Source organism: Gadus chalcogrammus, chromosome 16 (genome assembly GCF_026213295.1).
Source record: "Gadus chalcogrammus isolate NIFS_2021 chromosome 16, NIFS_Gcha_1.0, whole genome shotgun sequence".
Lineage (NCBI taxonomy): Eukaryota > Metazoa > Chordata > Actinopteri > Gadiformes > Gadidae > Gadus > Gadus chalcogrammus.
This window is the reverse complement of record NC_079427.1, coordinates 24,779,693-24,793,985: the sequence shown is the minus strand read 5'-3', so window position 1 is coordinate 24,793,985 and position 14,293 is coordinate 24,779,693. Positions and strand designations below refer to the sequence as shown.

The 14,293-nt window shown below is 47.0% G+C and overlaps 1 protein-coding gene across 1 annotated transcript in view; it reads left to right on the top strand.

Annotated features, from left to right (window-relative positions):
- The window catches only part of LOC130405679 (calsyntenin-2-like), a 139,943-nt gene extending 127,616 nt beyond the window's left edge, over positions 1-12,327 (top strand). Inside the window, 6 exon segments of the mRNA XM_056610850.1 lie at positions 2,251-2,465; positions 6,288-6,458; positions 7,643-7,788; positions 7,921-8,047; positions 10,655-10,839; positions 11,992-12,327. Of these exon segments, the coding sequence (XP_056466825.1) occupies positions 2,251-2,465; positions 6,288-6,458; positions 7,643-7,788; positions 7,921-8,047; positions 10,655-10,839; positions 11,992-12,207 (1,060 nt within the window). The 3' untranslated portion in view covers positions 12,208-12,327.
- The last annotated feature ends 1,966 nt before the right edge of the window (positions 12,328-14,293 follow it).

Genomic DNA, 14,293 nt, shown 5'->3' with positions numbered 1-14,293 from the left:
GTTGATCCATCTGAAACTATGTCGGGAGTGAGTGTGGGGAGAGAGAGAAGGAGCGTGAAAGGGGGAGGGAGAGAGAGAGAGAGAGAGAGAGAGAGAGAGAGAGAGAGAGAGAGAGAGAGCGAGAATGTGAAAGGGAGCTCTCGGATCAGAGTGACCGCGCTTAGGACAGCGGTGTGAAGGCAAAAGTAAAGTGTTGAGCGCCGTAATCCGGCTAGGTGGCTGATTACAGGCCGGGCGCGGCGGTGGCAGTGCGGTGGCATTGCTTCATGTCATTACCTCCTGCCCTGGGAGGTGGGTGTGCACATTCCATTGACAGATGCGCCGGCGCCATCGCAAAGGACCCAGGGTGGAATGTAAAAACATGGACCTCTCCCTCTGCCACCGCTCCGTGGCTCCCTCCAAGGCGCTCCGTTAATCTGATGGGTTTCTTCCCTTCAGCTGTTCTACGCCTCATATTATTCTTTACTTCATGACTCCCCATCGCTGTTCATCACTCTCTCTTTTGCTATCATCTATTGAGTATTTGTGTGTGTTAATTTTTCTATCTCGCCTTTAGTGTTTTGTGTCGGAAACAACTTCCCCTGGGATTATTCCAAATCTATCTGATCCTCGTGCCTGATTAGGTTGTGCATTATAGCACGCAACCATGCATGAATGTTTATTCATCAATGTTTTGATCTGTGAGTAAGTCAAATTTATTTCCATAGTAATTGTCACAATGTGCTTAACAAGGTTCAAAACATTCAAATACAAGAGATGCATGCGATAGATTGATGATTCCACAACACAGTTCCCGACACTAGTTTAAATCACAAAACAGAACAGAACATCATCACATGTCATCACTCTGTGTATGTTTGTGTGTGTTTGTGTGTGGGTATGAGTGTGTGTGTGTGTGTGTGTGTGTGTGTGTGTGTGTGTGTGTGTGTGGTGTGTGTGTGTGTGTGTGTGTGTGTGTGTGTGTGTGTGTGTGTGTGTGCGTGTTGCTTCCCATGTTTCATGTAAGGGGATTTCTGGGTTAACGAGTCAATTCCACGGGCTAATGACTGACGGCCAGGTGTTGGCCTGATCCCTTCATTAGCTCCTCCATGCGCTGAGTGTGTGTTGGTTTTGGTCCTTAAATACTCTGGCTCGCATCCACCGGCCAGAGCTAACCAGTGTCACACAAAACAGCTCTGAACCCTTCACTGTCTCTCTCTCACCCCCACCCTGGCAGCTCAGCCTGCAGGGACCCATGTTTCTGTTTTAAAGAGAGGATTGTGTTTCCAAATCTTAGGGAGAGAAGAGTAGGGGTTCACTTGGAATAGGTGGATACATATATCATTTAGGTATGCGTTGGTTTGTCTTCATTTGTGTAGGAAGAGTAGACTCAAACAGTGGCATCGGGGGAGTCTCATCTGGGGATGTGAAGTTCTTGTTTCTGACAATCTCCCACCAAATACCTGACAAATAAAAACGGCAAGTAAAAACAAAAGTTGCATCACTTGGCTTTTTTAAATAGCAAAACAAGCCAAAACCAAATCCTAATCCATAGGAGAAGCTCTAAACCAGCGACGGTCATGCACTTTTAGTGGAATGCATGTGGTTTCCAGGAACAGGTAGGAGGATTTATTTTAAGAAACTGCATTTCGGCAGAAAATAAGTGATGTGGATTTGATATGCGCAATTATAAATGCTAATTTTGTTCCAACGTTATTTCCATCCCTTGTGTATTGTAATGTGGCTCCCAGCCACCTCTTGGTGCCAAACTGTGTTCACATCTTAGTTGCCGATCACATCTAACCATTAGCAGGCTGTAAAACAAGAGGTACACTGCATTGGCTGCTGGGTTGGAGCCTAGACAAAAGCAGAGCAGCGCGCCGTGTCTTTCTCTGTTTTAAAGCCCCCATAAAACATTTACCTCTAAGCCTACAATGATGATTATTTTTAGATTTTATAACCTGCGTCTAGGGGCCTCTCGCCAGAGACACAAGCCCCTGACAGCAGAAAGAACAAGCGAGGCTCTCAGCAACTGCAAAGGCAGTGAGCGAGATGCTGGGTTCCCAGTTTATACTCTCTCTGTATTGAAAAGCGCTCTGTGTGTTCGATGCCTTGGGGGGGAGGGGGGAGGGGGTCCTTTAGAAGGGCGGGATATGGTTTAGGGATACAATCCTCCAAAAAGGATTGCCTGAATGATCTGAACACCGTTGGCCCTTGAGCAACAAAAAATCCCATCCTCCCGTGACCTCTGACCTGTGTCCCGACCTCCAGGTGCTTCGGGGAGGACACCTGCCTCAGCATCCCGGACATCGACGCGGTGGTGATGGTGCTGCAGCCCAGCGAGCCGCGCATCACCATCGCCGGGGTGGAGCAGCTGAGGCGGCCGGCCGCCGACCTGAGCGGCTCCTCCGGCCTGGACCTGTTCCAGGACCTCCACATCGCCAGCACCGTCACGCGCACCGACAGCGCCGCCCGCTACGCCGGAGGTACGTGTGATGGGTCGTCCAATGCGGTGTCCTGTACTCGAGAGGTGTCGGCGGGCGGGTGGGGGTCACCTACGTCACCTCTGTGTTAAAAGGGGCCGGTTGGCGAAGCGCCTGTGTAAACAGGGGCTTTTTCTTTTTTTAGCATCTCTCGTTCTTTATCTCTCTCGTTCTCTGTATCTCGGGGCGAGCGCGGCCGAACTTCCACCCAGTTGATCTTTTAAAAGGCGAGGGGAACAAGTGAGGTGACGCTTGCTTTAGGCAAGGGAGCACGGCCCTTAGAAAAGTACCAGTCTGGATAAACATAGAGTCAAAAGGAGAGCCAGAGCCTTCGTACTTTGCCCAACACGTCCCCTGTGTGGCAACGGTATATATTTAGAGTCTAAAGAAAACACATAAACACTATTCGAGACCCATACAGAACGGTTTTCAATCAGAACAAAGTAATTTTCGGGTTGACTAACTATTGAATACTTTCTCTGACTGTCTTTCACAGTTTGTTTAACGCCGCCAAAGTCCTGTTTACTCCACTATCTCCTCAACTCAAAGTAAATGGCACGAAGTCTTTTCAGTCTTGAAAAAAAATGAATGAAAAAAAAACGCCAGATGATCAAATGATCAAATGATCAAAATGCAAATTTGCGGGGAACTCAAAGTAAACCTTCCCTTCTGCTCTCTTCCCCCATTGTGGCAGCCACACAGCCCCTTCTATATTCATTACTTCTGACTTTTGTCAGGCACGTTGTTTCCCTCGCTCTCTCCACACCGGTTGCATTCTCCTAATGCTATTCTACCCCTCGGTATCACCCAATGCAGAGATGATGCCTCCTCGCAGATGCTAAGCTCACTGAATATTCGAGTGGGCCGTTCCATAATGATAACGTGTTCACTGATTCATGATGTCCCATCGCCAATGCATGCGCCACCCGTCACCCCGTTGGAGAGGGAGGGAAGAAAATACCCAAGCCAAACAAACCCTTGAGAGTGTAGGGATGCTAAATATTTCAGCGAGTGGCTTGACGGATGGTGAATCAACTGTGAAGGGTGTGATGAGCTCCCATCCGAGGCTGGGCTTTTGTTTTGTGTCAGGTGTATCGCTTGTGTTCTTATCGTCTTGGGTCATCTGAATTCCGCTGCTAAGCGCGTGTCGTGTCGGCTGCTTCACACACCTCACCTGGGACATCCTCAAGGTCTCTCCACAGTTTATGGCTTATATTTACTGCCGCGATTCCCCCTGTGTGGGCTGAAGTCCTCAGCGCTATTATAAACTGCCTCGCCATACATTTCAACTCGGTACAGGCGCCGTATGGACGTCTCTGTCCTGTTTAAGGGATTGGTCAGAGTCACTGGCGTACTGGAAATGTAAAAACGAATTCAATCTTTCTGGATAAACAGTATGATGTTATTATACTGCTTTTTATCGGAATAAAACGCTACAAACCTGTTTACTTATATATGTTTACAAGCCAGAACCTCTCCATTATGTCGGCAACATTGACATGGGTCTGCGTCTATCCTCTGCACAACCAGATGAGTTGATTACCCAGGATGCCTCACTCTCACAACACCATGAGAGGAGAGAATAGTGGCTATGGTTTGTGTTGCTAGTTCAGATGGAGAGCGTGTGTGTGTGTGTGTGTGTGTGTGTGTGTGTGTGTATGGTGGGGGGGATTATTATAAAGCCAAAGGGAGAGTGAGAAAATAAAGAGAGGCAAGGACAAAAAGAGAGGAAGAGCGTATGTGTGTGTGTGTGCGTGTGTGCATTTGTGTGTGTGTGTCTGTGTGTGGGAGGAGGCGGAAGCTGCAACAAGGTCTTTATAATGAGCAGATCTCGTTCATTCCAGTCTCCAAGGCTTAGAGGGTTCCAGATGAATCACGTATCTACACTACAGCCCAACGCAATAAGTTTCCATTGGACCCAGTTAATCATCCCTCGCCCCCCCCCCCTCCCCCCCCCCTCAGCACTTTGTCTTTTGATACGGCCTACTCTCCCATCCTCTCTCTCTCCCCCCTCTTCCCTCTCTCATTCTCCCTCCTCTTACTCTCTCCCCCCTCTCTCATTTTCCCCTAATCTCTTGCTCTCTCCCTTCCTCTCTTGCTGTCCCCTTCCTCAGTCTCTCATTCTCCCCTCCTCACTCTCTCTCTCTTCCCCTCTCTCATTCTCCCCTCCCCTCTCTTTCTCCCCCCTCATTCCTCTCTCTCTACCCCCTGTCTCTCTTTTTGTCCCTCATCTTTTTTCTTTTCCTGCTAACCTCCACCACCACCCACCCGAGTCTTTGCCAGCCCCCTTTTTTATTTTAGGTCTTCAAATACAGTCTACTTGTCTGAGTTTCCCCTGCTCCTCTCCACGATGTCTCTCAGACATTCACTGCTCATCTCGCTTTTCGTTCCTTGTTCTTTCATGTAGGACACCTCCAAGGCTCTGATTGGTCAATATGTCCTTGCTTTAACTCCCACTCGTCCATCATTTCTCTTCATCTCGCTGGTTGCCTTTGTCTTTTTTCATTCCTGTTTGATGCTTACACACACAAACACACACACATGCACACACACACACACACACGTACACACACGCACACACACACACACACACACACACACACACACACACACACACACACACACACACACACACACACACCACACAACACACACACAGACACACAAACACACACACCTCCACCCTCATCTCTGAAAACTCCCCTGTTGCCGTGGAGCCCTCTGCGATCCCCGGTGTCAGTTACCATTGGGGTTTTCAATCTCTCTCTCTCTCCCTCTTTCTCTCCATTTGTCTCTCGCCCTGTCTCTGTATTTCATCCCTCTCTTCCCTCTTCTGTAACTTGCTCCCACTCGCCACGATGCTATGGTTTGTCCTTCCTATTACTCTCTGTCTGTGTGTCTGTTTGTCTGTAACTTGTTCCCTGTATCTCAATGACGAGGTTGTTAGGTCTTCAAGGTTGATTCTGAAGGGGAGGGGGGGGGAAGTGGCAGCAATGTGTGTGTGTGTGTGTGTGTGTGTGTGTGTGTGTGTGTGTGTGTGTGTGTGTGTGTGTGTGTGTGTGTGTGTGTGTGTGGGTGTGTGTGTGTGGTGGTATGGGGGGGATACCAACCAGGATATGTCGGTATGTGTCGCCGGTTCGGCGGGTTGACGGCAAGGCAAACGTTGGCTCCCGCTTAGCAAAGTGTTGAGCATCCGTTAGCCCACCTGCTGCTGCCACGGCGACAGCTGTCTGGAGGGACTCGTTATCGCCGCAGCTGACGGCAGCGTTGCTGCCTTGGGGAACCAGAGAATAATTGGTGTTCACAGAAGTTGGGAACAGCCATGTTTCTTAGTTAAATCTTTTGGAGTGGGTCTTATTTTTTTTCATAATGATAGCTTCCAGATCATTGCACAGCCAAAGCTTTTTATAACCATCCAAAAACGCTTCCTCAGCTTCATCTAATATAATACTATAATACTCTATTTCATCATTCCTATCTCAGTTCCAATACCTCCTATCCAATCTCTTGGATACCAATACCTACCTCATTTACCACTGCCCAATAAAAGAACAAGACAGTATAGCCTAGAATGTACTATAGTAAATTAATACTTATCCCATCCTATTGACTATTGATTACCAATTGATACTAGTCAATTACGTAAATTATAGACTATTACTGACAACTGACTATTTGGACTGTAGTCATGATTCAATTTGAACAAAAAACGCCATCAGTTATCTGCTGTAGGTTTGTACAGATAATGTTGTGTAACGTGAATGCTATACTCATTCCTCTGTCTTGCTTGCATGTGCGTTTGTGTGTGTGTGTGCTCGTGTGCAGTATATGCTGGAGGAGTCCTGGAGGAGATCATCCACAACCTGGACTACTGTGACATCCTGGTGCTGGGGGAGGAGCTGAGGCCGGAGGCGGAGTCTCTTCAGCTGGACCGCAGCAGTCTGCTGGGCATGCACCTGGACGCCACCAATTCCACCTCCGGCATGTCCATATATGGTAGGCTAGTGGCCACTCCAGTACCTCCTAGGTACTAATCTGACCCAATAGCAAATTTGTAAGATTTGAGATACAGTCAAAGGTTGATGTCAATATTCCCAATAGGATATGGAAACATATTTTAGTGAAGTGTACTTGACTTTTCGTTCCCGCTCTCCATTACCATGGATACCGAGCTGGGGTTTGCTGATGGCGTGACAGTAGGTAGTGGTAACAGAGGTTCACGTCTAACATACTTCTTCCAATACATTTTGCTCGCAGGCATTTGAGGCGGTTCTTACTTCTGACATGAGGCACTTATTCAGGTGAAATAGGATGTTATGGCAGAGAAAAACAATGGGGGATAGGATTTGAATATCCAACAGCGTTTGGTTTTTGGTATTGCGTTATTCTCGCTCACATTGCGATCAAAAACGCTTTGGTGATTAGATGCTCTTTAAATAAGAAAATTAATTTTGCCTTGTTTCTGCATGGATTGTTGAATTTGTGCTGAATATGAACACGAGGTAATGAAGTGGAACCGTCACGCAAGGTTGTTCTCTAATACATGAGGAGTCTGCAACAACAACTCCATATCCTCCAGACAAAAATACAAATTGGACCACTGGAGAAGGCAAATCCTGGACCAACGACGTCAATGGCTTTCCTGCCTTTCTTCCCCAGAACCTGAGTTGCATGCCTCGGTATCTTGGTAAAAAGGCAATATTAAACCCAGAGTCCAGGCAGCCCCCCATTCCCACATGAAATAACAAAAGCAACACTTTGCATAGCACCTTTTATTTTTAGTTGTTGACGTCACGTAAGTCATACAAAGCAGCTAGCCAACAAAAGATTGTACGCATTAAACAAAACGACCCTTAAAGCCTTGAATTCAGTAGACGCATCGATTCATCAAAGTATTCTCCTGGGGAGGTAAACAAACTCACAGAAACACCGCAATGTCACGTTTATTAAAGGCACAACGTTATCTGCGTCCCGGTTCACTCCAGCCACGTCCTTCATTTATATAATTGCATTATTTGAGGTGAGAGCAGCGCTAGAGTCCTTGACGCCATTGTCATATGAACGCAAACGGTAACTATAGCGATGCCTCCAGTGTTTTATCTTGTAGGGTAACCATGGTTACCGGCCACCCACGTAACCAACCCTCCCTGCGCCCCCCCCCCCCCCCCCCCCCACAACAGGCGTGGACTCCATGTCAAACTACGAGCACGTCATCCGACAGGTGCGCTACCACCACTGGCTTCCGGCCTCACTCACCCGGCGTCGCTTCCGCCTCACCTGCTCCGAGCTGAACGGACGCTACACCAGCAACGAGTTCAAACTGGAGGTCAGTCTGAGTGGAGCCGAGCCCATCTCCGGAGTCGGCGGAAATTCGGACCAGAGCACATTTCAACCATACCTAATTCCGTCATTTCTGTTTGCTGATTTTTCTTTTTTTTTAAATCTCAATCCACTCCAGATCGGCGTGCTCCATGACTCAGAGGCTGGCGAGCACGTCAACTACATGGTGGCTCCACCGCAGTACATGCAGATGGTGCATCGACCGTCTTCCCTACAACACAGCCTGTACCCCGGCCACAGCTCAGGTAAGAGCAGACAGCAAACAAGGCTTTAAACGGGTGCCAACTTTTCAAAGCCGCTGTCGAATCAAGGCCAATAGTACATCTCACTTTGAAATAAAGATCCAATCAAATAAAGATAAACATTATAAATGAATCCCATCGCTTTTCCGCTGAAATTGAATCAAAGCGGCAATCCTTTATTGCTGACCCCTGGAGGGCAGGAGGTGCACTTCAAACAAGTGCTCAAACAAGTGAAGACAAATTGATGGCTTGGCGCTTTGCATGCATCCATTATCCCGCGCCTGTTCCTCTACTCTGAACAGATGAAATAAGAGCAGGCAGAGCAGACATCCCTTTTGATAGGGAGTTCTCTGAGGGATTTGGGATAGTAAACCGCACTGTTCCCAAGACCTAGGGCACAAAGCTTTTGCAATTAAACAACAACATCTTAAATGTATTTTCCACGTATGCATGCAAGGCCCCTTTGATACAGAAAGATCTACACAATAAAAAACATGATTCAATTAAACTCCAAACCCGAACCCACTGTGGGTTTGTCAGTTCTCCTGCACAGCAAAAGTGAAGAGGAACAAACTCTAGTTCATTCCAAGGGACTGATATTTTTTGAACCCTTACCATGTAGTTAAATTCAAACTGGCGTTCGCAAGCTGTCCATAACCGCAGCCTTGGAAGCAGAGCTCCCGCCTGGTAGTGGTGGGAGTCCCATTAGACCCAGGGGATTCAGGGACTATCCAAAGAGCAGGTGTGGGAGGTGGGAGGATGAGGAGAGTGGTTTCTGACCTAGATCACATGGGTCTTAATTATTGATGCGTCTCTAATGGGTTCCTCATGGAGTCTCGGAGAATTGTGCTGCTGTTTGCTACTCCGAGGGCAAAGAGGCAGAGAGTGGGGAAGGGGAGGTGAGGAGGAGGACAGATGGAGGCACACTTCTGGAAGACAAAGTGGAAACTCATCGGGGTCTGAAATTGTCTGAAATCTTCTCCAGTCAGTGTGACAGGTGAAAGACTGCTCTGTACCGCCCAATCAGAACATTTTAACTGGCACTTCTGAAAGCACTATAAAAACATGTTTTACTTGGAAAACATCTGAGATATAGACGCCAACTCACTGGTCAAACCATGACAGTGCTGGCGTCCAGCAATGACTTTTACTTAAGGCAGGGTTCCTACACGTCCTGGAAAACTTGGATTTAAAAAAGTTGTTTTGCAGTCATGGAAAACATATGAAAAAGGTGCAAATTGATCAAATGTCCCTGAAAAAGCAAGAACATTGCGTGAAGAAATAGCTGAGGGCATGTCAGTAAGTAGTTATTTGTGAGTTTATCTAACTTACTAATACCTGAAGAATAGCAAAGTTGCACTACAAAACATATTTGATGTGCATGTTTGATATGTTTAGTCACCAACTAAAAGTTGCACCCTGATCTGTCAAAGCTTATCAGCAAATGTGCATGGCTATTTCAGGAGATGCTCGATTTAAGGGAACACTCTTATGAGCAACTAATCACTCAATGAAACACTAATTGGCATTACGGAACATATTTGTATGATTTCCTCATAATCTTTATTTTGCCAATAGTATAACCGCTAATACTAATTTCAAACGACAGCGTTAGCTTAGGTGTTCACTTTCACAGGCCTGGCAGTCACCGACTTTGTGTCCTCGTGACGTAGCCTGCTTGTGCGTCATGGCTGATGAGACACCTCGATGTTGTATGGCAGGCTGTGTGCTGCACGGTATAGGGGTATGTCAAGTACAGAGTACAACGATAACAAGGAGAAGCCAGACAAGTAAAACAACAAAAAAAGTGACTGAGGGTGTGTGTGCTTTTAAGGGGGTTTGGGAGTGGAAACACGCAGCGCACTTCGTCTCTGTGAAGAAGATCAAAGGCCATGGATTGGGTGTTGTTTTGTGAATCAAATGATCAATTAAAGGCTCCTCTATAAGTGTCCAAAGTTGGTGCACAGAAAAACCCAAACAAACACACACACACAAACACACACACACACACACACACACACACACACACACACACACACACACACACACACACACACACACACACACACACACACACACACACACACACACACACACACACACACATACACATACACACACACACAGAGTAACGGGCCTTGTGCAGACGCCTAGCTATTTTGGAGTTGAGTGATCCGAGTATAAAAAAATACACATTTGAGATCAAGAGAACGACTCACCCCCCCCATCCCCCCTCTCTTCCCTCCCCAGTGTGTGTGTGTGTGTGTGTGTGTGTGTGTGTGTGTGTGTGTGTGTGTGTGTGTGTGTGTGTGTGTGTGTGTGTGTGTGTGTGTGTGTGTGTGTGTGTGTGTGTGTGTGTGTGTGAGAGAGCATAGGATGACAGTTACAGCTCCCAGAATTCCACTGAAAATATCTTTATGTCTCAATTCATGGATGTCATGGATGTGTGTGTACATATTCAACATCAAGATATATTTTACCAGACAGTTCAATTTTACAGTAGCAAAGCAACATGGAGCAAAGCCCCAATGGAACATGCATTATTCCATTTCAGCTGGGATGGGTTTCATTATAAAGCACTGCATCTCAGATTCCCATGTTATCTAACAGGAGTGCCGAGTGCCGCCACAGTGGTGATCGTGATGTGCATCGCCGCCCTGGTGGTGGTGGTGGTGCTGGGCATCTACCGCATCCACCTCACCCACCAGCAGGAAGCCAAGCTGGTTGAGACCACTAAGGAGGCAGACGTGGCCTGGGATGACTCAGCCCTCTCCATCACTGTCAACCCCATGGAGGTGAGTGGGGAGGAGGAGGAGGAGGGGGGGAGGGGGGGGGGAGGAGAAGGAGGGGGAGGAGAAGGAGGGGGAGGAGGAGGTGGAGGCAGAAAGGTGGGGGGGGAGGTGGAGGAGGAGGAGGCAGAGGAGGAGGAGGAGGGGGGGAGGAGGAGGGGGAGGAACAGGAGGAGGTGAAGGCGGAGGAGAAGAAGGAGGGGAAGGAGCAGGAGGAGGAGGTGGAGGAGGGGGGTAGGAGGCGGAGGGGTGGAGGAGGAGGAGGAGGACGAGGAAGAGATGGCGGAGGAGGAGGAGGAGGAGGAGGAGGAGGCAGCGAGTCTGTTGCTAGGACCGATTTACTCCTCAGAAGAATCTTTCTTAGAATATTGTTTCAAATGATGATCACAAACCTGCTAACATACATAGAGTTCATACCTATGCTAGTTTCCAGTCATTTATCAGGTGAAGTTAGCGTAACACTGAGGTGACATTGACACAGAAGAAGCAGAGGTGAGGAGCAATCTCCGGAATTGGCTGTGGAATGACTAAGTGTGACACTAATGTGGTGTGTAATATGGAGCGACAAAGAGTTGAGTTTCCAAGAATCAAAGCTGTCACAGTGCCACAAAATGGTAAAAACAGAAAAACCCAAGCTACGAAAAGGCTACCACGTCCTTTTTTGACTTCACTTATAACACTGGTCCGATTACTACCGACTGGGCGGGTGAGTGGAAGGGAATTATTATTTCGTTGTGGAAAAAGAAAAAAGGAACATTTAGCAGACAATGAGTTGACCTGTGGAGAAGTGAGCAAAATTTAAGGGTGAATAATTTTATCCTTTAATATGAACCAAGTGTTACAAGTTATTATAACAAGACTGGGCACAGTTGCTTCCACCTTTTCCACCCCCGTTTGCATTTCCAAAAGCGCTGTTTGATGCTGAATATTACCATGAATAACAGACAATTTCAACGTTTTTTTATCCATTACCAGACAGATACTTAATCCCACACGGGTGTCAGCGCCAGTCAAAGCATGTGGTTATGCACGTCGTACTTTTAAACAATATGTGCTATAGTTTTGTATGGATTCAGTTTCACACAACACTATAATGGGAGGTGTGAGAGTGAAAATGAGTTCTGCCACTCTCTCTCACATCCCACCATGTCCCAACAGAACCTTACACAGCCCCAGGCCAGCGAGGAAGAGGAGGCGAGTGAAGAGGACGAAGAGGAGGACGAGGAGGAAGATGACGATGAAGAGGAAGACGAGGATGACATCACCAGTGCCGAATCAGACGACAGCGAGGAGGAGGTGGATGTCCAGCTACCCAGGATTCACCAGCCCAGCAAGAGAGGGAACAACTTGGACAAAGCAACGATATCTTACTAAACAAATGAATATGAAACATAAACAAACTCACATACTCGCACATACATCCAAAAACACATAATCACATAGAGAACCCTCCAGTGCAGTGGTCGAAACAGAAGACTCCGTGATGCGGGTGTTAAATGAGGTAACAACTCCCCCTAGTGGTGAAGCTTTTAAAGAGAGATGAAAGACGGCTCTTCTGGCATTTCCTCTCTCTCTCTCTCTCTCTCTCTCTCTCTCTCTCTCTCTTCTCTCTCTCTCTCTCTCTCTCTCTCTCTCTCTCTCTCTCTCTCTCTCTCTCTCTCTCTCTCTCTCTCTCTCTCTCTCCCCCTCTCTCTCTCTCTCTCTCTCTCTCTCTCTCTCTCTCTCTCTCTCTCTCTCTCTCTCTCTCTCTCTCTCTCTCTCTCTCTCTCTCTCTCTCTCTCTCTCTCTCTCTCTCTCTCTCATAAGGGACGTTTAGATAGGACACTGAGTTGAAGGAGTTAAAAGGCTGCTTATCTCTCCGCCATGCAAGCATTGGCTTTGCTAGCTGTTTGTGTACCATGCAAGCCATAGAACAAAATAGTTTAGAGCGTAGCACAGCGCACACAGCATCTTATCTGAATGCAATTTTACACACACAGACACACGCATACACCAATCGTTCAGTTATTTGAAGTGAGGCGTGTCAAAATGGCCGAACGGCGCTACAATTAACATATACCACTGCTTGGCAAACCATTTCATCACCGTTCTGACTCCTAAAAGGAAAGCAAACCAAATGATTACGCCTCTCTTTCGGGTTGCTTGAAATGTCCTTTTTCCAGCAGTCTTTGTCACAACCATTGGATGAAGTACACATTTAACAACCCCATTGCTTGTTCCCATTTTGTTTTGTTTTCTCCAAACAAGACCTGTGCTGTTTCAAATTAATGTGTCATGGTCCCCTGACAAAAAGGAGGACTAAATGTTTGTTTTTGATTTATATATATTTTTAGGTACTTAATAGTGCTTATTCCGGCCTGAATGGAAAATCCAGGTGACTTTAAAGATACAACGTATTTTCAATGGCACTCAAGGTAAAATAAAATAATACAGAGGTTGCTGTAGTCTCATGTAGCCATACATCCACTCGCAGACTCTCCAAAGTCTTGGGAAATTCTAGCAGCAAGGATGAGTAGTGTGGGGTCGAGACAATGTTGGCAGTCTTCATACGCGCAACCCATGATGGTAGCCTATAAGGAGGCCACTTCACAACGTTAACCAGTTGAAACGTGTTTCCCATTGGATGACTTCCCCAGGATTTCTGAGGTGTGGTGATCCAAACATTTTGGAGTGGAAAGTTTCCCAAGACCCAGCCGGAGTTTGCGAGATGGAGATCTGGCTATGCAAGATTAAGGTTACAGTGCTATTGTAGATGTCATGTTATTGATTTATTTTTTTGACAGATTTGGTGAGACGGGAGATAATTCCTTGTACATTTTATATGCACATCTTATGTAAATATTGAGTAGAGTATAGTAGGCTGACCCTGCCCCCGAAACGAGCCCGTCATTTACATTTAGTGACTCCACCCCCTTTATATGTACAGACACCCCCCCTAAATCCTGACCAATCCCGAGTCTTTTTACAGCTCACTGACACCACCCATTCAATCCCCCCCCTCAGGTCTTTTGTGTGCATATGAGTTTTTGGTGGTCACTTTGAATCAAATTCCTTGTTTGTGTAAACTGAGTGTTGGTTGAAATGCATTTTTGTAACTACATTTGATGGCGCCTGCATTGAGCAACATCGCCAAAAGAATCCAATCCAAAAATCCTCTGTCTTCGTGTCCGAGAAGGGCATTACTTAAAGAGATTAGGCTGTTCCGTAGGCAGGTCCCGCTCATTGTTCACCAGGTAACAGATCCACCGCTGGGGAACAATGGAGGCTTTGAGTGACCGACGGCGTAGTGCGGTCATTTGTTGAAAGGTTTAGCTGTTCCTTGGGTGTAGCAGGAAGGTCCTTTGTGTATAGCTTTGTCTGCTCTCAGCAGATTCCCATGTGTTGTTTAGGAGTGCCCCCCCCCCCCTCCACCTCCACCACCTCATATACTCTGTGACACTTTGTTCTTGTGTGGTCACCC